General features: G+C 31.9%; 1 protein-coding gene across 3 annotated transcripts in view; it reads right to left on the bottom strand.

Annotated features, from left to right (window-relative positions):
- Positions 1 to 26818, bottom strand: part of LOC148605656 (uncharacterized) — an 87005-nt gene that overhangs the window by 50585 nt on the left and 9602 nt on the right. For all 3 annotated transcript variants that reach the window (XM_088548349.1, XM_088548348.1, XM_088548350.1), the window contains 6 exons: positions 21222 to 21266; positions 13321 to 13404; positions 12578 to 12602; positions 11209 to 11356; positions 8856 to 8916; positions 4967 to 5031 (listed from right to left, as the gene is read on the bottom strand). In XM_088548349.1, coding sequence (XP_088404475.1) covers positions 4967 to 5031; positions 8856 to 8916; positions 11209 to 11356; positions 12578 to 12602; positions 13321 to 13404; positions 21222 to 21266 — 428 coding nt within the window. The remainder of the gene's footprint in view (positions 1 to 4966; positions 5032 to 8855; positions 8917 to 11208; positions 11357 to 12577; positions 12603 to 13320; positions 13405 to 21221; positions 21267 to 26818) is intronic.

A 26818-nucleotide genomic window follows, 5' to 3' on the forward strand; every position in this document is an offset into this window, starting at 1 on the left:
ATTAACACAGGGAGTGTGGCTCTTAATAGCAATTTAGACAGTGTATCAAATTACTAGTATTCCACCTCCATTAAACATAATATAATAGTAATTCAATGGCAACAATTATACATTTAAAGCCCAAGAATTTTATGCTCATATTAAGTATCAGAGTCAATTGTGGGAGATAAAGCAATCAAAACTTAGCAATGACGACACTCCTTGTCTTACATCCTCCTACAATACTGTAGACAACCACATTCCTCCCTTTTTTTTTGACAATACCATCCTGTCCTTTGTTCTAAAAAATCTACTACAAACTATTTATTTCAATTAGAGGGAAACAACCAGAAAAAACTAGCAAAATCAGAAATCCGACAAAGAAATAGACAATCATTGATTATGTTCTATGGAAATTCTAGGGTCAAACTGTTAATTAACCCATCAGTCATTTGTTTATTACCAATAAATCAACATGAAAATTCGAAAACTTGAATAACACCAAAGGAAGTAAATAATCTTAGAATTTTATGTTATGAAGATTAAGGAGAAACTGTTTACAACCAGTCAGAAATGATTTAAATCCAGAAATCAAGATCTCAATCTTGTGAGGAAATGAACATTTGAAATAACTATTCATCAGAAGTTCAAAGGTCAAGTTATTTACTTTTCCCCAAAGAACATTTTTACTTTTTTTTTTCATTCAAGAAAATTGAAGGACATAAATAGCTCAAACAACTGATCACAGTTCAACCACGTACATTTCAATCTTTTAAATAAACATTGTGAAAATTTAAATGGGTGTAGTAACGATTTATCTTTTTATGTACGGCTATGTCGTCCATCACTTGTGAATGAAATATTAGATTAGAAAAGAAACACTTGAATTAAAACATAACATGTGGACCATGGTAAAGCCTTGTTACATACATAACATCTTGAATATAGTAAAGCCTTGTTACAAACATAACATATGGACCATGGTTAAGTCCTGTTACAAACATAACATGGGGACCATGGTCAAGTCTTGTTACAAACATAACATGTGGACCATAGTAAAGCCTTGTTACAAACATAACATATGGACCATGGTAAAGCCTTGTTACAAACATAACATATGGACCATGGTAAAGTCTTGTTACAAACATAACATGTGGACCATGGTAAAGCCCTGTTACAAACATACAATAGTTTTCTTTCCCTAATCCTAACAGCAAATACAAATTGCTTGTAATTTATTTCATAAATAACTTGTAGTAATAACAAAATACAACTGTCAGGAAATACTGTATTCATAGTTTTGCGCATATTTTATCTAATCTAAGGCATGATTAAAAAAATGCTGGCATAAAAATTTACATTTACTTCACACAAACCTGTATTTCTGTCAAAATTTCAAAATACATTTCTAATTTGTGGACAAGGACACTACCCTAAAACAGGCTACCATGGTAAGTAGAAATTCTCCTTAAAAAGCATCATGGTTTATTGTAACCTAGCAAAGGACTATGACATTATAGATAACTTGTACATCTTTAAACTCTTACTAACTTCCCAAAAAATCATTTTAATTCAGAAACTAAATAACATGAGCAATAAACTTTCTGCATTACAATAAAAAATAATCAATATCAAGTGTGCACTGTCTAGAAGTAAAACTTGTTTAAGCAAGTTCAGAAATTTTTATGTTATCTGCACATATCTACAACAATTATATTATAAATGCAATCAAAACCAGCATGTTACAAACAAAAATTATGAAATACCTAACAGAATTGTTATAAAAGTCCCAAGTCATCAGAACTTTTTTTCTTCACCATTCCGGTTACTCAAAATGCAGATACACTGTACTTATTTATAGTTAAAATGCATTTAAAAAACAAAAATTTGATAATGTGATGAAGTACACACAGTCATATCCCTACTATTTTGATTTTTGTAATCAGTAGGTCAATATGAGATTTAAAATTCATCCTCCTTTAATTAAAAAAAAAAAAAAAAAAAAACGGCCCAAAGGTACACAGACCAAGGGCCTTCTGGACCAGAGTCAATGGGTATTCGACTATCATAAGCATGCAGTGTGCCTCCACTTAACACTTAATGACTTCAAATCATAGCTGCTATTTTTTTTTCAAATGATACAGTCGAGTTTATGTACTAGAAAATTTATTTTACATATTAAAATACAGTGGAACTTGTGTAAACCTAACCATGAATAAACAGGGAGCCTGAGTAAACCTTACCCTGAATATACTGGGAACCTGTGTAAACCAAACTCTGTATAAACTGGGAACCTGTGTATACCAAACCCTGAATAAACTGGGAACCTGTGTAAACCTTATCTACAATAAACTGGGAACCTGTGTAAGCCTTACTTTGAATAACTGGGAACTAGTATAAACCTACCCTGAATGTACTGGGAATCTGTGTATACTGAAAACCTGTGTAAACCAGACATCTTTCTAGTCATGTAACATGTTTCAATACAATAAGAACCTACTTAAACCTAACACCTGTGATCACCAAACAAAAGATGTCTGGTTTATGCAGATTTCACTGTACATAATATGGGTGAAAATGTGTCTCACAAAGTGTCATGACATAAATTATACCTTTACAATAAGAAATTTTTTGCATAAGGTTTACATATTTATTACTTTAACTACTGAACACTGGGAAAATGTGTGCTTCAGAGTAGTTATGTCAAAATACTAGGCATCTAAATCACTTGAGATGCATATGAACAACTGAGTACAGGCAGTCAGGGCACCTGTTACTGTAAATGTAAGATATATCTAACAAAAAAGATTGAATAGAGGCATGATGGAGTGAATCCAAGCATGACAAGATCTCAATTTCAGGAAAAAACAGGAAATGATAAAAATGACCCATGCAATTGTTGAGAATGAAAATTTTAGCTTCCAGATATAATTGAAAATTTAAAATCTTGTTTTTTTAAAAGAATTGCAGGACCAGAAATCTGTAAAAATCTGTAAATCAAACACTAGAAATAGAGTTAAAAAAATCAAACAGAACAAAAATGTAACAGATTACATCTTGGAGTCAGTGATTTTATAAAGTTTTAAGTGCAAGAGTAAGAATCAGGCAAAATCTGAACAATCAGAAACATGCATGTCCATACCTTTCACTCACTGCCTGATTCTTACAGGGACTGACACTTAAACTGTCCATACCTTCTGAGTTTTGAAAATTTATTTTAACCAATGTTATTTTAATGTAAAATTCATTGACTCAAAAGCTATTTTGAGTATGAATTTAATACAAGTAACATTATTGTGACATTAGATGAAGGCTTACATCAAACTACATGTAATGATCTCATGTTTCTAGAGTTATCAGAGGAAGTAGCATGTTCTAAACAAAACATTACAGACAAAAACCTTGTACATAGCACAGGAAAATGCAACATAGTTTACAATTTGAAATGGTCCAGTGAATCCTAAAAATAGGGGGAAATCCCAGACTATAAGGACTTAATATCCAATTCCCCATTTGTACTGTCAATGACCTTATATCATCTATTGATACATTACCAACCCATAAATAGAACCATTGCAGTAAAAATACAGTTCAATGGTGATCAAAGTGTAATGTGTAAAGTGAAAGTTCACATACTTTTGGTTTTCTTAACAAAGCATGTACTTTATCCAAATATGATACCAAATGTAAAACAAGGTTTTAAAATCCTAAAAGTTTAAGGCTCCATGAAAACTTCAAGGTTCATGGTTCTCAAAATACAGTACATCGTACAGTAAATAAGTATTAACGACAGTGCTAGCTCAAACTTCTATCTATATACATGTAGAATAATTTAATTTCGATGGTAAAGTCTCTTCTGATTGGTTGATATTTTTTTTTTGTTTACCATCACATAGATATAATTTTACCAAGTGAAGTCATATAATGTTTTCTTAGATATTGAATGCTCCCTTGAAAATATCTTGCTACAAATGTTATTTAGTGTACACCACATGATTGAGGTTATTTCTTCTTAGAAAAGATATTAAAATCATTCTATAAGTGCATATAACCCGTAACTACCCAACAGATTCATAGGACGGAATGATTTGACCAAAACTTACTTCAAGAAGTTGTGCAAACACATTACAAAACTAATTTCAAGAAGTTGTGCAAACACATTTGTCTGTCTTTTTACACAGGACATCCTATTATGCGACTTAATCTTAGATACAAGAATATGTACATGTATCTGCATAAACATTCCCATAATACAAGTCAAGTTACTTCATAACATCTCTGATTTATTGTGTATTTAAAGGGTCACATCAGGACAGCCGTGTTACCTAAGCAAATTCTATACTTTGAATTTTTGGTAATAAAGTTTAATGTAGGTTTATAGGCATAAACTTCAAGCATATTTATAACATTTACAAGTTTTACGTAGATTGATTCTTACAGCTTAAACTTCTATTACTCATTTTGTTGTAATAACTTTTTTGGACTGTAAGTCTATGTAGCTAAGGTCTCCAGCAAAATACCATTTATCAACTCACATATAGATACAGATGCTGTTTTGTTGTTTGATTTGATAAGTTCTTTTTTTTCCATTGAATAAAGTGCATACAAAATCTTAAGATAAAATGAAAAACATCTCAAGCTTTCACTTCAAATTCATGAATTATAAAAATACTGCAAGGAATAGACAATTTTACAATTTACATGACTGTTGAAGATTTCTTTTGAAAATTTCCAAAATACTTGTGGTAATTTTCGATCATCAAAATTCAAAAAGACTGTCATACTAGAATCATAACTGACGTAAATATATGTAATTCCTGATACGTATATTCTTCTTGCATTAATTAATTTCTTCCCAGAAAATTACTAATTTTTTACATATAATTTGTGAAATGTCACAAATTTTGCCAGCCCTGTGACTATGTAGTATTCTTGAAAAATAAATCACTGCTTCTAGACAATACAGTTAACACACATAAGGACTTACCTGGGTTCCTTCACTGGGGCCCTTTTCCCCTTTTGGGGGTCCTTCCGGGAGGGATCATCAGGAATCTGAAAGAGGGAATGAAGGCAAAGGTCATTGCACTTATTATGAGAACTATCCGATAGCCATAACATGTTTTACTGTCTCCTATTGAAAGATTGCAGCCATAGAAGATTCCATTGTTAATCCTGGGGGGTGACAGGTTGCAACATGCAACAGAGTCATCACTCTAATGAACAAGTAATTTTTCATTCCATTTTTACCAAGGAGAACATGCACTAATGAAGTGTTGTGAGAAAGCCTATGCTCCTTCTTGTCATTTGATAACAAACAGTAAAATTGAGACGTGATTTAAATGGCATACAGATCAATATAATCAAAACTTGTCACATAAAAAACGCAAGATTTACGTCCCCTTTCACAATACACTAATCAATAGATGAATTAAATCCTGACTGCAATCCCAGGACAGCATAATTAAAGACATTTTTGTAGTACAAGTATATTATGTGACCTAATCTGGAGAAATTTTGCTGCAGGCCTTTTGTTGTTTTTTCTGGATCAGTGGTTGAAAGAACTGTGAAGGCAATTAATCAATGTTCATCTAGCACTGACAAGTGGATTTAATGTGTCTTACACAACCATCAAACCCCCGTTATCTTATAAGAAGCAAATCATTCAATTTTATAGACACATGTCTTTACTTGTACTTTTTCGTCAATAGACCTGACCTTTGAGTCTAAAACTGAGGTTTATATCTATAAGACTGACCTTGATAAAAGAAACATTAATAATTTTGTTCTTTTTTTTCAAATTTGACCCTACAACACTCCTATCTTTTGATCAAAACAAACAGAATGAGTCAACAACAGTACAAACCACTTTCAATTTTTTTTGCCTCGCATGTTCTCCCGATGACAAACCAAAATGTAAATGTGACCTATTGCATGTTCATTTTCTCTCTTATAAATTTACACTGATAACTTGCATTAAGCATCACAATACTAAATCTGTTCATTATCATTTTCTCATGACATCTAATTGATTTCGGACACAATTATAAAAAGTATTGCATCATAATATAATTTAGAAACTTCCATTTTTTTCTTTCTAAAATTGGGTGCTGCATATCAAAGTGTGAAGTTGCCTTCATTTGTGGTTACACATTAATGTAGTTAGCAGAAGTTCTGAAGTCTTCCTTTTCATCAGGTGGTTTGAATTTTGAAGAGAAACTTTAATTCTTCTGAAAAAGTACTGGACCAAAAATAATGACAGGCATATTTCAAATAAGTCCAGTGAATATCAGGCAACTCTCTGAACGAAGACCTGGCAAAAATTCAATATTCCAGTCATTGTTTAGTTTTTTTCTCTGGAAAATCTTGGTTTAGACATTCTGATTTCTATACTTGCAAGACCTAATATCTCATCAAAAGGTTTGAACTTTCCATGTGACTGCTTTAACATTTAGAAGGAAATCAGGCCTTTCATTAAGAGGCGGTACCAGGTACTTTTACCCTTCCAAACTACTGAAAGGTACCTCCAGAATTTTAACATTTCATGCATTTTTATGAAACAAAATTATGAAAGTACCTTCTACAAAACCAAAGATACCTGCATTGCAAAAAATTAATTAAACTCTTGGGAAATGATTCTGATGTTTGAGCAACCATTTTATAACCAGTTAACATCGAACTTTCTGCGTATTTCTCTTTATTTATATGCACTTGAAACATTCAACTCATACAATGTATCTATTAATCATGCAGTTGGTGATTGTATATCCTATTAATAGTATACTGTATCACAACATGTATTTTTTGCATGATTCTTAGGTGAATCTGTTTTTAAAATCTTTCATGGAGAAAAATCTTATTTCATAATACACCTACAATCATTCCAAAGAGAGCCATTGCCCACAGAAAAAAAGACTCCATAGTTAGATACAGTGGTTTGAATATTTTTCCAGCATTATGGCTTCCATTAAATGTTTAAAGGTCAAAATCATATTTCCTATATTATTATCATGCCAACATGCTACTTTCTAACAATGATACTATGAAATTAGCATTCAACAAAATACCCAGTTATCTTCTTAACATAACAAGCCAATGTGACTTAAAATTGAATAACGTGCATTATCTTAATCTTTTCTATCAACTGTTAAAACCGATCATATCTTATTTTCACAAGGATGAAATTCACTCAAGAGAATAATCGATATAGAAAACAAGCTACTTTCGATATAAAGTACCAGCCTCAGCAAGAATTGGGCAAAAATTTGGAAAAATCTGAAACATGCATGCAGAAATCCTTACCAGATTTAAAACTGATTTTATCTCCACAACATAATAAATAATGATGAAGTTTTTAACAAGTGTTTATTCATTGATGGTGTTGTCTATTGCTGTGAATTATTTATTTGCAGTGTTTTTCATTAAAGAAAAACTTAATAATAGACCCTCTAATGAGAACTAGTATTTCATCTTGCCAAGTCCTTCAGCAAGGAGAAAACTACTTCCCTCTAAAATTTGATTGAACACGATCAGAATTTTCATTTGGAAGTACCATATACATCAAGGAGGTACTTGCCAAATCAATTTTGAAGTAAGCATGGAAAGGCCTTTTCCAGAAAAAATAACTCTGATGGTATAAATAGTGAAAATTTTGTTGCATTCCACTACATGATTCTTACAAAGATTGGTCAATAAATAATCTTCCAGGTCAATAAATAGTTATGTTTTACTAGAATGGTTCAATATCATTCATCAATTTGTTAAAAGAAATTATCATGTCCAACATGTTGATGTTAGAGCATGTTTGTAAACAAACTTAATGTATTCAAATAGGTTATCATTTCCTCACAACACAAAACATAAGATTAATAGATGCTTTAAGCAGCACATGCCAAACTCTTCTAAAACATGATCAAACAGCTTTTCAAAAGATCTTGCACTGAATGAACTTATTTTTAGAGATATTTTCAAAATGCATTACTACTAGGTCAATTTCCTATGAAAGCAAAGTGAAAGTAAAATTCCACTTTGCTCCAAAAACTTATCCGACACCAAATAATTTTTTATGCTATTTATAAAATCTGAACTTCTACATAGCCAGTAACCCTTGAAATACAGAGGTTGGACCTTTAAGTTAATTCAGAATAAGATCCAGAGAAAGAGTGTACAAAAAAGCAGAATTCAGGGCTATTACTGGTCTAATTTCACTTCTTAAAATGCATAATTATGAAATACTGTCTGACTAACAGATATGTCAAACATTCAATCAGTCGGACAGAAATTTTGAAAGTTTTTGACTGCTTACATAGGAGGAAAAGGTCAAATTTGGATTTCAGTCAGTCTGAAAACTGAAAATGCACCAAATTAACCAAAATTTCCCCCAAAAAAAGGCATGCATAAATGCATCTCAATAATTACAAGTTCAGACACACTTTATCTCCTTTTTTTTGTTGTTCTGAAGAATCGTTAATATTTGATTCAATGTACAAATGTCATATACGTATAAGTAACAAAAGACATTTTTTTACAACCGATTCTACAATTCTTCATTGAGATTTTTATCCTAAGTTTTCCGTCCTTTACCTGATATCAAGCCTGAGCTAACAAATTTTAAATGAATTGAAATAAAAATTATTGGTTTGTTAGCCAAATTCTGCAAGTCCACCAGCATTTTTACCAGCCATGGCTGTTGGTAAATTCCTAAGACTGCAACTAAGAAAATACATAACATTCACTTATAAACTATTTATTAACTGCGAAAATATACACTGAAGAGTTATCTACCTCATTTATAAGCAGTGACAGTATACATAGAAGAGTTATCTTCCTTGTTTATAAACAGTGATAGTACACAATGTATACATAGGAGAGTAATCTACCTTAGAATTGTCTTCATCTTCACTGTCACTAACAGTCAAATCTTTACTCACATCATCAGCTCTTAAAAAAAAAAAGAATGAAATTAACATGTCAGACTAGAACACAAAATCAAACAACTATTATGCAATGGTATGAAGGAAAAAAATAACAAAAGACCAGGATATTCTTGAAATTTTTGATGTAGGAAAAAAAAAAAAAGATCAGAAAGATTAACGATTTTCCGTGCCATTTAGTTGCCAAACTGATTCAGTAATTAAAACAAAAAACAAAAAACGCTCATCTAGTAATGCTGGTCAAAGAAAATGTAATATTTTTCATTTCTGACATTAAACCCTTATAAATGAATTTAAGTTTAGTAAGGAGCATTTAGGCACAATCTCATTTATCATGGGGCAAATATTTTAATTGATTTTGAGATGGGCTACCAAACTTTTGGGTAAAATTCAGTTGAACATATAGCAAATATTCAACAGAAATATTATCTTGGCTACCAGCTTGAAATTCCCAAGTTCTACTCCTGACCTACATGTAATGCTTTTGTTTGCCTGTCAAATCACCATCAATAATTATTGTACAAGTTCTCAATGTAATAACTTAACCTAAAATTTCATTTATTGCACTTTAGTACAGATCTTTCCAAACCTACATCATAGAGTACCAATCACTGTCATGGAGATAATAAAAACTTGTTTTCATCAAAGTGCATCTATTTGTTTGTGAAGATTTCAATGTAAAGAGATTATACACTGAAACTTATTGTTATGTAATTTCTAACAAAAACAAATAAAACTACATTAATTAAAAATGTACAGCTATGAAATTGTATGATTGCAGTCCATAAGGTTCCAAACCTTTTTACAAAAGAATCTGTGGAATTTACTGACAAACAATAATTAACCCTAAAATGGATTTTGGTAATATAAAATGCATCGATCAGAAATAATGTTGCAATATTCAGTATCAACAATCTGCTCAAGGTTAAATTCACAAGGACAAAATATGGTTTGTTCTGCGGTTTGATATGCAAATCTTACGATATGAAACATCATTATTGAAAATGTTTTCTTTCTTTTTTTCAATATAAACCCATGCACTTTTGTCAGTTTTCTTTATTGGAACAGGTAAGCCAATAATGAGCTAACATGCATCATAAATATGTCCCAATATGATTTCCTCAATAAAATGATCAAATTCCAAAATACTTTGGTTTGACAAAATGAGAATAAAACAAGATTTCCACAAGATTAAACCAACTATTGTATTGAATGACTTTTTAAACACAAAATTCCATGATATAAAGCCAGCAAACTGTTACAACTATTGATATTCCTGTATGGAGGAAACCATTTTTAAAGGAAAGTTGCAACTTTTTCAGACCACACTCAATATGTTGTTCTTAAATCAGTGAATTGATTTACTCTATTTCTGTTAGCAGTGGCTAACAAATGAGAATGAAAAACAATAAATCAGCTGGTGTGGAGAAAGAAGTTAAAAGACAGAATGATGTTATCTTTTTCTCTAGTTTCTTTGTTCAGTACATATGTACTTAAAATCTAAAATAAGCATTGAAATTTCAAAGGTAATTTATGCCAATTTCATTATACTATATTCCTAAGTAAGGAATTGCCATCAGTGGATAATTTGGTAACACCACAGTTGTGAGAAAAACTTTTATAATTTATTTTTTTCTATAAGTCACCAAAAACTTCACAACTTTAAGTCATATAGAATATTATTTCAGATCAAAACTATTTCCCTGTTTGATCAATAAAAAAACATTCTTTTTCAGTTTTTTTGGCAGTCTTTACAGGCTACAAGCTACTCCACAAAATTCCAGGGGAGTTTTATTTAAACATCTTCTTGGTATTTCAAATTTTGTTCAGTAAGATAATTTTAATAGATTACAGTGCATACAATAAACACAATCAGTAGTGTTTAAATGACAATTATCTAATAAACTGTATTAAGTAGTTACACTGGGCAAATGAGAAGATTTCTATTTTCCATCATTCCACAGGTTTTTGAATCTATGTCTGATAGATGGTCAATCTGTTTCTTAACTGACAAGCTAACTAAGGGAGTTTACCTGGTGTTTGTCATTTAATCAGGGGAAGGAAAGAGAAATCAAGGGAACCAAGATTCAAAAGAATGTAATTCAGGGATAAAGGCACAGAAAACAGGCAAACACAACAAAAAACATAAAGTAACTAAAATAATACATACAAAATAACAAAAGTAAATGAGCAACTAGGACTCCACTAAAAACTGGGAACATGGACCAGGTGCACTGGTAGGGTAAGAATATCTCATGAACATCCTTATTGTATGTGCTATAACTGGTTGCCTACTTACTTTTCAGTTTTGACTGGCACAGGTGGCGGTTTAATAGGTGTTTCTGGAGGGGTTATCAGGGGTTCTATTGGTTTTAAGAGTGATATGTTCAAACAGTCCTTGTCCTCATCACTTGATGATGATCTTTTTGATGGTCTGGTATGGTTACCTATAAAAACAAAACATGTCAGATATTACAACATTTTCAAGACCAAAACTTAACAATACAAAACAGAAAGTTGTAGTTGACCAGTCCTAAACTACATGTAGTATTTAATACAATAGAAAAGGAATCAGTAAACAAAACTTGACTGAAATGGACAGAATACAGCCATAATACAAAATGATTAAGAACTATCCAGGTTTCAAAATTAATTTCTGTGTAATCCAAGCATTTTTCAATGAGAGAATGGGGCATTTTGTTCCTTACACAAAACAAACCATGGTTATATACCCAAAAAATGTCAAAGTGGTAGGGTATATCAACCAAAAATTTTTTATTACTTGGCCTTTGAAAAAGAAACCTGTAGCTTTTCATTATAGATGTTGCTGCACTACAAAATATTAGTAAACAACTAAAACCACATCCGTGTTTAAAATGCTTACACAACAAAATAAAATCTTATTTTATATATGCCAGCAACATTCACTTCGGATTGCATAATTTAAGTGATTTACAAAATGAATATAATAACTGAAGTGAAAATCGGTCAGACAATGTTTATGGATATAAAATTTTGGAAATAAGAAAACCTCATATATTTTTGGTCTCCCACAAAATTGGCACTGGCATGGTGTTATTTTATGGGATGGAATCATGGAATGGTATCGTGGAGTAGAATTTTGGACAAGTTGTTAGAGTTGTATTGTTTTTTTTTTTTTTTTCCTTTTTCAAATGTCATTGATGAACTAATTAATTTATGTAGTTACATTTTTAAGAATATAACAAAAATAGACAACAGTTTCAAACAAAAAAAAACATAAATGATAAACTGTTATGTAACCCCAAAACGATGCAAAAATATATATCAAAGATCAAACTTTAATCCAAATTCAAAACCATATTATCAATTCCAAGTTCAACTCCAAGACTCCACTCTTTACCTCCACTCCATAAAATAGATTATACCACTGACACCCATCACTAGATTGGTAAATTATTTATAGAAACTTCTAAATATAAAACACATAATCAGAACAATTATATCATACAGTTAGTGTGACACACATAATACATCATAACAATCCAACCAGAACAGCTAATGAAATACCACATATACAAAGGTCAAATTTGCATAACCATGTCTTTGCATCTGTGATTACAGATTTATTTTCTTTGATGTGTTTCTTTGTCTAATAATTTGATTTAGTCAGAACTACATGTACTTACTTTTAAGATCACTTTGGTTTCTTCCCTGCAATAGAAAATAATTTATTTACTGTGAAAGTACTTTTATTCGTGGGTACCAATTTTCGTGATTTAGGGGAAAATCATCAGTTCAAAGATTCTTAAATTCGTGGATTTGACAACTTCATCATACAAATGAATGGTTAATTTCCTTTTCATTGGGAACTAGATTTCATGGTTTAATGAACCAACTAAAACCATGAAATGGTACCACAGGAACAATGATACTTACACAATATAAATTTTGCTTTAGTAATTTCTTTTTTTTGAAGAGTAAATACTTATCCCAGCTTACTTAAAGTGTTCTGAGGTTCTGTTTCCCATGACTGCAGGCAAGTAAAAAAATCATCAGGGAGCAAAGTCACATGAAGACATAATTACAGTCTGTATTAGGCCAGTTTTCAAAATGTTCAGTAAATTGGGTTGAAGCATCGTATCATAAAAATCTCAATTTGACTATTTCCTAAAATTCTTCCTCAACACACATTTATACAAACAAGATAGCTTGAAATTTGAAGTAGGGGCAAAACTCAAGGATTTGAGGAAACCAAACTAAGTTACAATACACTAAGACTTGTGTAAACATATTTTCTTTCTGATATGTTTTGTTTTGTTTTGATTGTTGGTTGTTTTGTTTTTTGTTTGATTTCTGTGGAAGATTAACACTGCATTAAGATACAAAATACTTCACAGAACATTTCTACTGCTTGAAAGGCAGTACTTACAATTATATTATAAGGGAAGGGAAAATGTTCATCTTTCTGTGGTGTAGATATCGCCGTCAATGGATGCTCTAAATGTGTCATCTCCTGTAATGAGATTAAATAAAAACATTCTTACCAACAAGAAAACAAAGTAGGGAATATAGAATCATAATTAAGTAACAAGTGATAAAGTATTAATTCAGGTGCATCTCTCATTGTAAAGGTAGTACAGGGAAATTTGTCCAAAACTTAACCTGAATAAACTAACCATGTTCTGGAGTTCAATCTACATTTGTTTGTTTGTTGGGGTGTATAGCAGCAATATTTCAGCTATATTCAGGCGATAGTTCAATCTACAAAGGGTGGCGATGTGGCAGGGGTCCAAATTTTCTTACAGGAGTAAAAGGTATTAGATTTTTTCAAGTTTCCAATCAATGGTCCATTTGAGTACACTCAAAAGTCCTCAATAGTCAAATAAGTATCAATGAACACAGTTCAACATCATAGAACTGGGTAAATGAAATTTCAAGGGTCCAAGGTGTAAAATTAACGGTACTCTGACCATGGCCAATTTGAACCCAAGCGAGATTGGGCCGAGCAGTTTCTATGAAGTTTATGACCAAGTGCAACAACGAGGATTGTTTTCTTCAATAAAAAGAGGGTTCAGTTCATAGTGCAGCTTAACAGTTATAAAGATCTTGACTCAATTGCACTGTAGCATGACAAACAAATCAGATAGCCAAAGATGTAAGGCCCCCCAACAAAGCCATGACAAACAAATCAGATAGTCAAAGATGTAAGGCCCCAAACAAAGCCATGACAAACAAATCAGATAGCCAAAGATGTAAGGCCCCCAACAAAGCCATGACAAACAAATCAGATAGCCACAGATGTAAGGCCCCCAACAAAGCCATGACAAACAAATCAGATAGCCAAAGATGTAAGGCCCCAACAAATCCATGACAAACAAATCAGATAGCCAAAGATGTAAGGCCCCAACAAATCCATGACAAACAAATCAGATAGCCAAAGATGTAAGGCCCCCAACAAATCCATGACAAACAAATCAGATAGCCAAAGATGTAAGGCCCCCAACAAATCCATGACAAACAAATCAGATAGCCAAAGATGTAAGGCCCCCAACAAATCCATGACACAAACAAATCAGATAGCCAAAGATGTAAGGCCCCCAACAAATCCATGACAAACAAATCAGATAGCCAAAGATGTAAGGCCCCCAACAAATCCATGACAAACAAATCAGATAGCCAAAGATGTAAGGCCACAACAAATCCATGACAAACAAATCAGATAGCCAAAGATGTAAGGCCCCCAACAAATCCATGACAAACAAATCAGATAGCCAGAGATGTAAGGCCCCCAACAAATCCATGACAAACAAATCAGATAGCCAAAGATGTAAGGCCCCAACAAATCCATGACAAACAAATCAGTTAGCCAAAGATATAAGGCCCCAACACATCCATGACAAACAAATCAGATAGCCTAAGATGTAAGGCCCCCAACAAATTGTATAATTTTTTCTTAGCTACTTCTTTTATATCATATGTTAAGAAACATCTTGCATACAGTGAACAAAATTTAATTATACTTTTCGTATTCAATCAAACCAGATGCCATTTTCAAATATTATTAGTCCACAATACTAACTTAAGCAGACTGTGTATGTGTTTTGCCATTTAAACAAAAAAAATTAAATGTCCTTACTAGAAACTTGTTAATGTAAATTATGACAATAGTTTGTACTTTTGGCCTTTGTTCAAAGTCATAAATTTACAAGGTCAACAGATACACTTGACAGTTGAACAAAAATTATTTAAACTTTTATACACTGATTAAATAGATAAGAAAAATTCAGTACATATATTGATTAACTGTGAAGAACTACCACAACTGGGAGTCATCATGTTAAAGCATTTCAAGCAGAGATTTTAATTGGAGTATGACCACAATAAAAGACGAAAGAACTAAAAAAAAAAAATCACAATGAGTATTGATAAACAATACAAATTAGGAAACCTAAAACTCATGACATTCAGAAGTATTCAAACAAATATTAAATATTTTGTGAAACCTTCAGGAATTTCAAATATTTTTTCCGTTCAAACAGGGTTTATATTTGCCCTCGAAAATGAGGATACAAAAATCCCTGCTGTTCAGCAGTTCAGAAGAGTAAAATGACCAACAGAGTTTTGGCAGGATTGGGTAAAGAATGAATCAGAAGTCCTACAATGTAAAACTAGTTTAATAATCATAGGTCCAAGGATTCAATAATTTTTCAATTTTTTCCAGCAACAAAATACTTGAATTAATTAAAAGCTATGCTGGCCAAAGCATATTGGATGAGTCTTGTATGATTTTTCTCATTTCTACATGTTTATTGTTGTCACTATATCATTATTTCTTGTTCTGTCTTCATCTCTTGATGATAACAAATTCCTCAAGTTCAAACTTTTTTCAGCCATTGATTTGAAAAGTCAGACTTGTGTAGGTGGGTTTCAAACACTACAGGTAAACAATTTATACAGGCACATGTTTTAAATGACATTAATGCTTTATTCAAAAGCTTAAACCATCAAAAATATGACAAACTCAATGGAACACATGATCTAAAACATTCTACAAAAATTCACATAAAAAGCTTCATCTTCATATGAAATATTTACAAACAACAGGAAATAAACTTACAAATTTAACACTATTTGACCTTTAACTAAGTTCAAAGATATTGAATTAGTTCTATAATTGTTTGGTTAAGAAAAACAAACTTGATTGCAACCTGCAGGGTACACATACACCAACTATTTTCAAGTCTGTTTACAATTTAAGAAATTTGCTACATGTCAAGAAATAAACACCTAAAAATAACCTAGCAGATTAATTGTAGCTAAATATAACATCATTTGATTAGAGGCCAATTATCTTCAGAGTTTTGAGCACCTAATTAGGATATGATTGGTTCACACTGGGACAAAATCAATAAATGCATATACAGAATTTATTGGATCTGGATTCAAATCTGACACTTTAGATGCTAAATTTTCCTTTTATGGGACTAATAACCACATGCTTGTAGACGTCAACAACTTGTCTAGGAATTTTATATGACATCAACTAAAAACACAAACCATGATCAAATTTAGCAACAATCTCGAACAAACCAGAAATAGAAAATTGTAAAACTTTGCCTTCAAAATCCTCAATTGATTTCATATTCTTCATATATATTCGACATAAACGAAATCTACCAGCATGATATATAAGCTGCTTAAGATGAAATCTACCAGCATGATATATAAGCTGCTTAAGGTCTCAGCAGATCAATATTTAGCACCGTACATGTGAATGAAGTGACTAGTCTATTATATCTTTCTCCTCTGCAGACAACTAAGGTTAATAATAAGATGTATGCGAAAACAATTGTCTTAGATTAGCACAACAAGACTGACGGCAGATCAGGAAAGACTTAAATAGATTACAATTAAAGGAAAGTGTCCACAATGCATAATTCTTGTCACTTATAAATGTCAGTAGGGCATCCATGATAAAAGAGTCAGATTCTCTTTTTGTTCCACTTATATTATTATTCTCACAACTTTGAACTCCTGGGAACAGACAGACAAGCTAATTACATAACAAGTTTCTATGGACTTCCAGGAAGAAGACAGTGTATGCCATTATACAATTGCAAAATGTGTGTGGTCACATAAAAAGGAGCTATATATACAGTTTTGGATTTCTACTAAACAAACTAAAATAACCTTTGAATTATGCAACTTATCTTGATGAGAACAAAATGGCATACATTTAAACAAAAATGAAAAAAAAAACACATTAAGAAGATACCATGATCATACATACAATCTTATGCAAGGTCAGACAGACAGACAGACAGACAGACAACATACCACTGGGTCAAAAGACATACATGTATGCATATACATTACATACAAGTTTGGCATTTCATGATATTTTAATCAGATACTGCACCACATGAGCACAAAACATGACACTAAGAAGCAATATTCATTGCTCTAATTAATCTGAAGATCCCTGACAAGGTACATGTCTCAATAAAAGGTGAAAGCACCCCATTCTCCTGCCAAGTTCAGGTCAGATGTCTTTCTACATGTGCCTTGTATAACTACAGGTGGAATGTGTCCCTTGCACATCAGCATGTAGGAGGGGACAAGAAGGGTACTATTCAGTGAAGTATTTGTAGAGAAGTACTAGTACAAATATCAGATGCAGCAGCATAGTAGCCCTTTGTTTTCAGACATTTGTCAAAACCAACAATTTTCTTCTTCCAACATAAACACAGAAATTGTCAAATTAAATTCTAACTTTTCATTCTGTTTGTACAAAAAGTATGCACTTCTGATTGTGAAGTGAGCTTAAATGGTCTCTTTTTTCACAAATTGTGACCCTTATTTTCCAGCTGGAATAATATACTGTTTACTAGTGTGAGTACTAATAGTGTGCACAATGTGAGCTCAACAGCACCGTGTGTACGTGAAAATAGCATTCCTGAGATAGTACCTAGTGATAGCTATCAGCTGAACCAGAATATGTTCGGTAGTCAGCAGAAATAGCCATAAAATAGAAGTTCCATGAATTAAAGTACTTTCACAGTAACTTTCCAGGGTTTGACACCAACATCATTTGTTTGGTGGTCAACAGGACTATTTCAGAGGTTAAATAGGTAGTCCCCAGATGGTAATGACAGTTCTGTTCTTAGATCTTATGAAATATAAGGCTTAATTTAGATGGCCCAAAGGACTACCATGAACATTTTTCAAGTAGTCCTCTCCAAAATTTGGGTGGAATAGGACTATAGGACTACTGTTAGTGTCAATTTTTTCAAGTAGTTCTCTCCAAAATTATGGTGGCATAGGACTATAGGACTACTGTTAGTGTCAATCCCTGCTTTCAATCACGCTCTCTATTTTGGTCATGAACATGTTGATAATTTTGGATTGCATTATAAGTCGGGTATGAACAAAATACCAAGTTTGTTTTTATTTAGAAATAAATATTTTGCCACTAAGTGAAAATGAAAAAAGGTGTAAGTCTCTGAAATTATGTTAAGAAAATGGTCCATAAGTGTGATTTAAATTTACACTCAAATATTGCTTGTAACAAAATTAACAGAATCTCACAGTAATTCCTATAGTTAAAATGGCATATTAAAAAAAAAAAAAAAACAATCCGAGCACTTTGAAACCACAATAATCAAATATCTACAAAAGGAACAGAAATCTTTTATAGCAGTCTGCTACCAGAAATTTACACTCATCCAGATCAATCAACTTAAATGGGTAAGAATTAATTTTTATCTTTGAAAATATACAGTCGTTTTCAATGCATTCCTTTAAATTTTGTCCTGTGTGATGAGAAAGGTTGCATGCACTGACAAGTGTACTTACAAAAATGTATGTGTCTTTCTTTGCTGTTCCACTTGCTTTTCAAGAACCTAACCCGCCTTGAAAAAAATATCGTTTAAATCGAAGCATAGCTTTTCTAAGATTGGGTGGCAATCATATTTGGATTTTCTGTAAAACTGTCAGTTTGCGAATATGTCACAGGTTATGTGTGAACTATTCCCATCATCCATGGAGAACTGTTAACATTCCAGACTTTATACATACATAAATTTGTATTCTGAATTGGACTTGCTTAATCTTCAAAATGATATAGCCAGAGCTGCACGAACAGTAAAAAGTGAAGGTTCAAAAATGTTGAATCTCTTGGTGCTCACTTCAATAGGGAATGTTTATGCCAACACCATATTGGTCAAAGCAAGGAATAAACTAAACATGGGTCAAGTAGCACATTGCTTGTACGAAATTGTTGGCTCCACACTATTTACCAAAATTTTTCATTTGGGTCAATTCAAAAACTTCATCGTTTGCAATTTGATCCCTAGACCGAATATGTAACACACAGTTAATTTAAAATAAAAAATTTCAACACTTGTGGAATAGATACATGTTTACCAACATCCACCCAAATTGTAGTGTACATGAATACTAACATGTACAGTACAAGTAGGTCATTAATCAGAAATAGAAACACCTAGTATGTTCTGGTTTAGATAAGAATATTACCAGAGATTACTTGGAATGAAATGTCAGCATCAATTAACATCAACTTCCTCATAAGTTATTTTATTTCTCTTCTTTGGCTTGAAATTAAATTTCTCTGGCACTGACAAGACTGCATTTAGCAAACAATTGCAATATAAATTTTATTTACAAACGTTCAAACAATTTAGTAAATTCAAACATTAATTGATGAATTCAAGACTGAAAGATTAAGAAAGTAACATAATGCTGGTTTTCAAATTAAACATTCTGACAGCAAGACCATGACAAAACAAAAGTAAACCCAGGACGACTAAGAAACCAGACAAAAATTCTACTATATAAACATCATATTGTGTGTACAAAATTTGGCCAAAATCAAGGGATGTTGATTCTAGAGTGTTCAAAATGGTACTGCTGACACAGGGGAAAGATATATCTTTATGATCAAGGTAAATGCTTTATGAGGTTTTGGCTCAAGCTTAACACATGACAGCTCCTGTTTTACTAACAATTTATCAACACAATCCACTGAACTTAATTCCACAAGGAAAAAAAAACACAGATCTTTAATAACTTGGTATTTTTAAGTACAACCAATCAGTACAAATCTATCCTACTCTTTTTAATGACTATCAACTCCAGGAAATATGTACTAAATCTACCTCCCACTACTTCAAAAGAAACTGCCACCTAAACAAACCCCTACTGTTTTCATTTTTAACAACAAATTCAATAACAAGAACAAGCAATGATAAAATGATAAAGATATGAAATTTACATATTTATCAGCAAGCACCTTTATTTCAGTTAAGTACACCTGTATAGGCACTACAACAGGTAACTGTCAATATCAATTTACTTGACAACAGAAAAACTTACATGTATGATCATTGATTAGGGAAATAATCTTGGCTTATCTAAAGCTAAAGTGTCTTAACCACTTAAGATTTCCATGAGGAGAATAAAGAAAAATGCCAGAACACTTTGTGAGACTCTTCCAGGTACAGGGTAGAATACCTCCATGTTAAAAATTGCTACAGAACATAAGAGGAAAAATTCTTGAAGGGTAGAACTGTTCAAAATTCAAGGAATTTTGGAACAAATTTAAAAGAAAAGTTTATCTGTCAGTATTTCCTTCTAGGCCTTCACAAAAAAACTATCCTCACTGTTATCAGTGTTTTCTCCACAACTTTGGTTCAGATGTAAACGTCCTTTAATCATTAACATGAATTCAGGAATCAAGCATTTTAGAGGGAGGACATTTGTTTTTTTTTTCCAAAACAGCTCTGGAGAAAACACTGCTTTATTCACAAGTGAATTCCAAATTAGTACAATTAACAGTTTGGTGTGTATTTAAAACCTGTAGTAATATTACAAAAATGTGCACATAGCCTACATTTAAATTCAGAACAAAATGTTTAAAGGTTTTTAAAGGGATTTAACTTCTGAGTATTTATTTTTTTCTCTATTTCATTTTCAGAAATTCATTTGAAGACAGAAAAACATTTGAGTTAAAAATGGTTATGTGTTTCCATGTCATGTGACATCACGCAAAGAGTGAACCAAACAAAAATGCTTCCATTTACAGACTCAAAACAGGAACAAGTTAAAAATCAGGCCATAAAAAATAATCATGTGTTGTTATTACCAGAGAATCATTGAGCTATAACATTTACAACTATATATTGATGTATTTATCCCATAAAGTTGGATATAAATATAAGTTCATTTTGTCAAAGTATCTAAGATTTGGTGTTGCTATGGTTCACTACAACAAATGATTTCATAGTACATGTACAATGTATGAACACTTACCTTGAAAATTTCATCAACACTTTGTGGTTCTTTCTGACCATCATTCTGCAATAAATGAAACATTTAAAGTAAAATCCAGTATACAAAAATAGATCTATTTTGGTTCACATTTTCTAACCTGAAAGGAATACACAAACATTTTGAGCATCTTGTACTTGTAGCCCATAGGGGTCTCAAAAGCAAATACTCAATCAATATCATTGATGTCAAATTGACATCTTCTAAAGACATTATAAAAACTACATAGATTATGGAAATTTTTATGTTTTACAGAATAGGTCAAATCATGGATAGTAAGGATATGTTCTGGAACACAGCATTATAACATGACATCAAGATGATTTTCACATGTCTAGGATATGTTTACATGCCTAATCAAGAACAATATAACTCATTATCTGTTCTTTTTTGCAGGAATAAGCAGGGATTGATTTTGAAGTCATCATGTCATCAAGAACTACACATGTACTTGTTTTTATTCATTAATAAAGCAATTAACCCTTTATAAATGTGACATACAATAATAAAAATGTACTAGGATTTTTCAAAACTTAAGGTTTCCTCAAGAAAACTTTAAATAAAGATTATCTTTCCCACACTTGAAGTTAGCTTTCCAAACTTAACAAATCCTTTAAAAAATTCAAGCGTTCTACTTGCATAATAATCAACTTTGCCCATGCCCCAGGTGATGGGAAAGTGGAATCCCGGAACACTCATAGATAAAAATTAGCAGTCGCCCAGTAGCCCATGGCAACTACATTTTGAGCTGGGCCACCTAACTTTTGGGAAAAATTTAGTTGAAAATATAGAAAATATTAAACGAAAATACGGCCTGGGCTACCAATTTGTATTCCCTAATTTTTATCGCTGACATTGCACTTGAAGTCCTTGAAAAAAAAAATATTAGTCCTTCAGTGTACATGTATGACCCTTTCAATACAAACACAAGAACATTTTGAACTTCTAAAATAATTTGGAAAGTTTTTATCATATATTTAGTAGAAAAATTAAGATAATTAACAATAGTTAATGAAAATCATTAATTATGAACTTCTGAATTGTAATGAAGATTACTATGTACCATTAACATAATTATATTACCTGTTTCATAGACTATGCCAGTATATCAATCTACTTAGTATACATTTTTTTCTGTTATGTTTGTAACTATATGATAAATATAATTGTATAAGTGTCATATATGCAAAACGGCCAAACATATTTAATTTGCAGAAAACTATCAAAGCCACTGAATTTAAACTGAATATAAATAACTAATACTGCTTATAAAAAATTACAAGTACATGTGTATTAAAAAAAAATAATAATAAAATGAAGTCATACAACTGAACATTTGAAACTGTAAGACAGACTTATCTTCACCTAAAATGACAGTATGACTGACACTAACCCTACAAAGCTCTATTTTGGCATGAGGAACACACGAATTACAAATTACGTGGGAAGTAAATCACATGTTTATACCCATCAACCACGACAATCAAAAAGGGAGATCTGTAACGACATAGTGATCGGCACCTACAACCACCGCTGGGGTTACAACTATTATTATAGCCATGTCCATTTAAATACATCCACCATATGTCAATATTCAGGTACATTTGTACAAGCTAAAATATTACCTAAATGTAATCTCTGTCACAATAAGCCATTAACATTGATTCACACACAATGTGTGATTTATAAACCAGCTAATCAGAAGATTGATGTCTTTAAAATCTCAGTTCATTGGAATGGAAAAAGAAAAGTCTTTAGGCCAATGATTTGCAGATATTGGAGGAAAACTAAAAAAAGCTGAGATTTTGAGCTGGGCTATCAAACTTTCAGAAAAAATTTAGTTGAACATAGAGAAAATATTATACAAAAATATGGTCAGGGCTACCAGCTCGAGTTTACTAATTTTTACCCCTGAACTAATACAGGGATTTACATGTACATGTACATATAACTCAGCCATTAAACCAGATTAGTCAATGAACTTGGGTAGCAGACCCTATAGTTAATGGAATACGGAGTTCAGAATCGGCCAGTTACCTTATAAAAAGTGTCCACACTAAGTTTAAAAATTTCCTGTGCATAAGATTCCATGGTATATTTGATCTGAGATTAACGACCAGGTGAATCTAGTTAATTCAGGTCTACTAGTTCAAAAATGTAATCCTTTCGTCAGATAACACAATAGATAAGTCAATATTTTTAATCCTTAAAGAGATTTCAACTAAATATACCAATAACTGTAATGGTATTTAAACATTTGGTAAAGAATTTTAAGACAAAGACCCAGGGTTTCTTACAGGAGACAAGTACCACAATGAATAAAGGTAGAGCTGTCAATTTCAAATTCACAAAATCAAGAACAAAGGGAAGAGCAAAATTAGTTAGTACTCTGAGAGGCCAGGGACTGAAAACTTTTTAATTGGCAGATGTCACATGCATGCAGGTGGTGTATGGTGCAATTTTCAAAACATTCCAACACACTGTAAAATCATAGATCTAAGTGTCATATGATGTAGAATCTCCCAAAATAATAAAAGCATTTTCATTTTCAAATCCATAGAGAAATGTAGTATAAGTATTTGGTTTAGATTTAGTCTTCCATGTAAAATCAATTGCCATGGATTTGATCATCTGATAACTTACAAAATACATGTATTAAATCCGTATGTACATTTGTGTATTCTACAGATTTACTACATGTATTTTATAAGAGGTCAACCTTTTCAATGATACTTGGAGATCTGATCATTGTAAGGCTTAATATACTTAGAACAGCAAATTCAAACATACATGTACTTTATGAAATAAAGCAAACTAAGCATTCAAGTACCTGTTAAATTTCATCAACATATCTTTTTTCAACTTGTCAATGAAAATCAATATACATTTAGTAATATATCTTAAATTATACTTTTGAATGTCATCAAAGATCACCTAATGGTGAATGAATACACCATTAACTTTACTGACAGAAAATCTTAACACTGAATGAACACATCACTAACAAATACCTTTGCCATAGATAAGTAATGACCTTCTTCTACATGAAATAGGGGGATGTTTCAAGCATGATAAATGACATTTATTTCTTTTGTTAATTAAGCACTTACAGTATAAGATTGTGCTTTTTGTATCCAAGCCAAAATGTTTGATTCTCAGATGAGTGTTAGAACTGCAACTAAACTTGTAACAATCACAAGCAATATAAGATATTCATTCATTAGCTCAAATGCACTAAAAGAGTCCCCAATACACATGTACAAGATATGTATCAGACCTAATGATTTATTGATTTTGAGTCCTGAGCAACTCTGCAGGTGTTTCTAGGAAGCAGAGGACCCTTACCCTACCAGTGCACCTGGTCCATGCTCCAAGTTTTTAGTAGAGTACGAGTTGCTCATTTGCTTTTGCTACTTTGACCGTTTTATTTTAGTTATGTTATGTTCTTTGTTGTGTATGTCTGTTTTCCATGTCTGATCTTTGTCCCTGGATTTACATTCTTTTGATTACCACTAGAACCTTGATTCCCTTGACTACTCTTTTTCAAGAGTCAAAAGGCAACAACTTGCCTACATGGCAATTAACACATAAGGTATATCATCTGTACACATACTTTTCATTTAAAAGAATTTCATAATGGAAGTTAAATCCCTCAAATGTAATTCATGTGCATGCATTGACAGAACTTTCAATTGACAGCAGTAAGTCAAGGAATCCCCATACCATTCTAGTCAGTAAAACTAGAAAAAGTAAATTCTGGTTATCATAGATACTCCTGCATTCCACATTCATAAAGGTAAATAAAACTTCACCAGTTACAGATCACACAAAGTAAGTTAGTACCCATGATGGATGGACAGAGCTGAGTGGCCCCTAAACCCAATTTCAACATCAGTGATGCTGGTAAAAGGATCATAAGGCCAGAGAAAAAAATATTATCAGTTTAAGGTTACTCTACCAACCCAAGACAGGTCTAGTACATCTAATAATTTTTTTTTTTTTTTAAATGCCCCTGAATTATCATTTTTTTCAGTAGAGCATTATTTAAGTCAGGATATCCTCCCATAAGTGTCTATATAAATAATTTTATCTACCTACTAAACCTATTTAATGACTAATGCAACCTTCCTGGCTTTACTCCTGACTTACATTTTATGGTCAGGAGAATTATCTCGTCAATGAAGGATATAAAAAACGACCTTAGATCCAATGTAACCTTATACAAACATATTTTTTTCTTGGCCTTACTCCTGAATAGTTAATGTACACTTCAACCAGCCTTACACCTTATGGTCAGAAGCATTAACTTGCAAAGCAGGCGTTTAAAAAATGAACTTAGATTCAATGTAACCTTAAACATATTTTTTTTCTTGGCCTTACTACTGAATGGTTCATGTAGTATACATCAACTTGACTTAAATTTCATGGTCAGAAGCATTATCTTGTCAAGAAAGAGTAAATAACGGCCTAAGATCCAATGTAACCTTAAACATTTTTTTTCTTGGCCTAACTCCTGAATCTTAAATGTAGTGCACATCAATTTAACTCATATATTATAGTCAGATGTATTATTTTGCCATGCAGAGGTATAAATAATGCCCTTAGATCCAATGTAGCCTTAAACAGGCGTATGTTTTTCTTGGCCTTACTCCTGAATGGTAGTACACATCAATATGACTTATATTTTATGGTCAGAAGTATTATCTAGCCAAGCAGGGGTATAAAAAAACTTATGGTATCTCTAAACATTGCAAATATAACTTTTGCCAAAACCTAGTGTACATCCCATTACATGTCACCTACATTTTAGCCACTATTGTGAACTATGCTCTCTACAAGGCAAAAGGAGACCAAAATATGTCTTAACTGTACAACTAAATCTTTGGCGAAATGCCAACTTTCAAATTAAATAATTTACTACAACACTTAAACAGTTACATCAGTGTACAAAATTGATTTTTGAGCAAGCATAGAAACTATTTTAAAATAGTAAAATGACCAAACAGTAGATTTATAAGAATTTGTTTTTAAAATCTTAGAATTTAGTGGATCATTAAAAAAAAAGATGACAAGTGAAAGTCTTCTGCATGACATTAATTCCACCCATCTATAATGTTCTGTGTGTACACATATTTTTAACTTAAGTTCAGTTTTGTTATATGCATATCCATTCTAAGCTTGTCCAATGTGTGTACTTCACTGACTATCGGTAATCATAATTCAAAACAGTTGCAATATAAACAAGGTCATACATGTACACCAAGTATTATCTCACTATCACCTTGAATATCTTTGCCAATTGTTTTCACTCAATATGTACTGGTGTGATACACTGACTATCATCCAACATTATTACTTGCACAATTTTAAAATTTACTTTACATTTACATTTGCAGTTGATAACTTGAAGTTTACTTAACTGAGTACATGTAAACTGGAATTTAAATCTGATCCGTTTTACAATTAAATTCAGGGTGTATTTTGCATAAACATGTGAAGGATAAAAAGTTTTAATGTATGCTGACTCAGTCTTCATGTTTAAGTAGTAGTCCGAGGCCCAAGGCTCATCAAAATGGAGT

This window comes from Perna viridis, chromosome 10 (genome assembly GCF_037379345.1).
Source record: "Perna viridis isolate PV_CMFRI_1.1 ecotype Kerala chromosome 10, ASM3737934v1, whole genome shotgun sequence".
In the NCBI taxonomy this organism is placed as follows: Eukaryota; Metazoa; Mollusca; class Bivalvia; order Mytilida; family Mytilidae; genus Perna; species Perna viridis.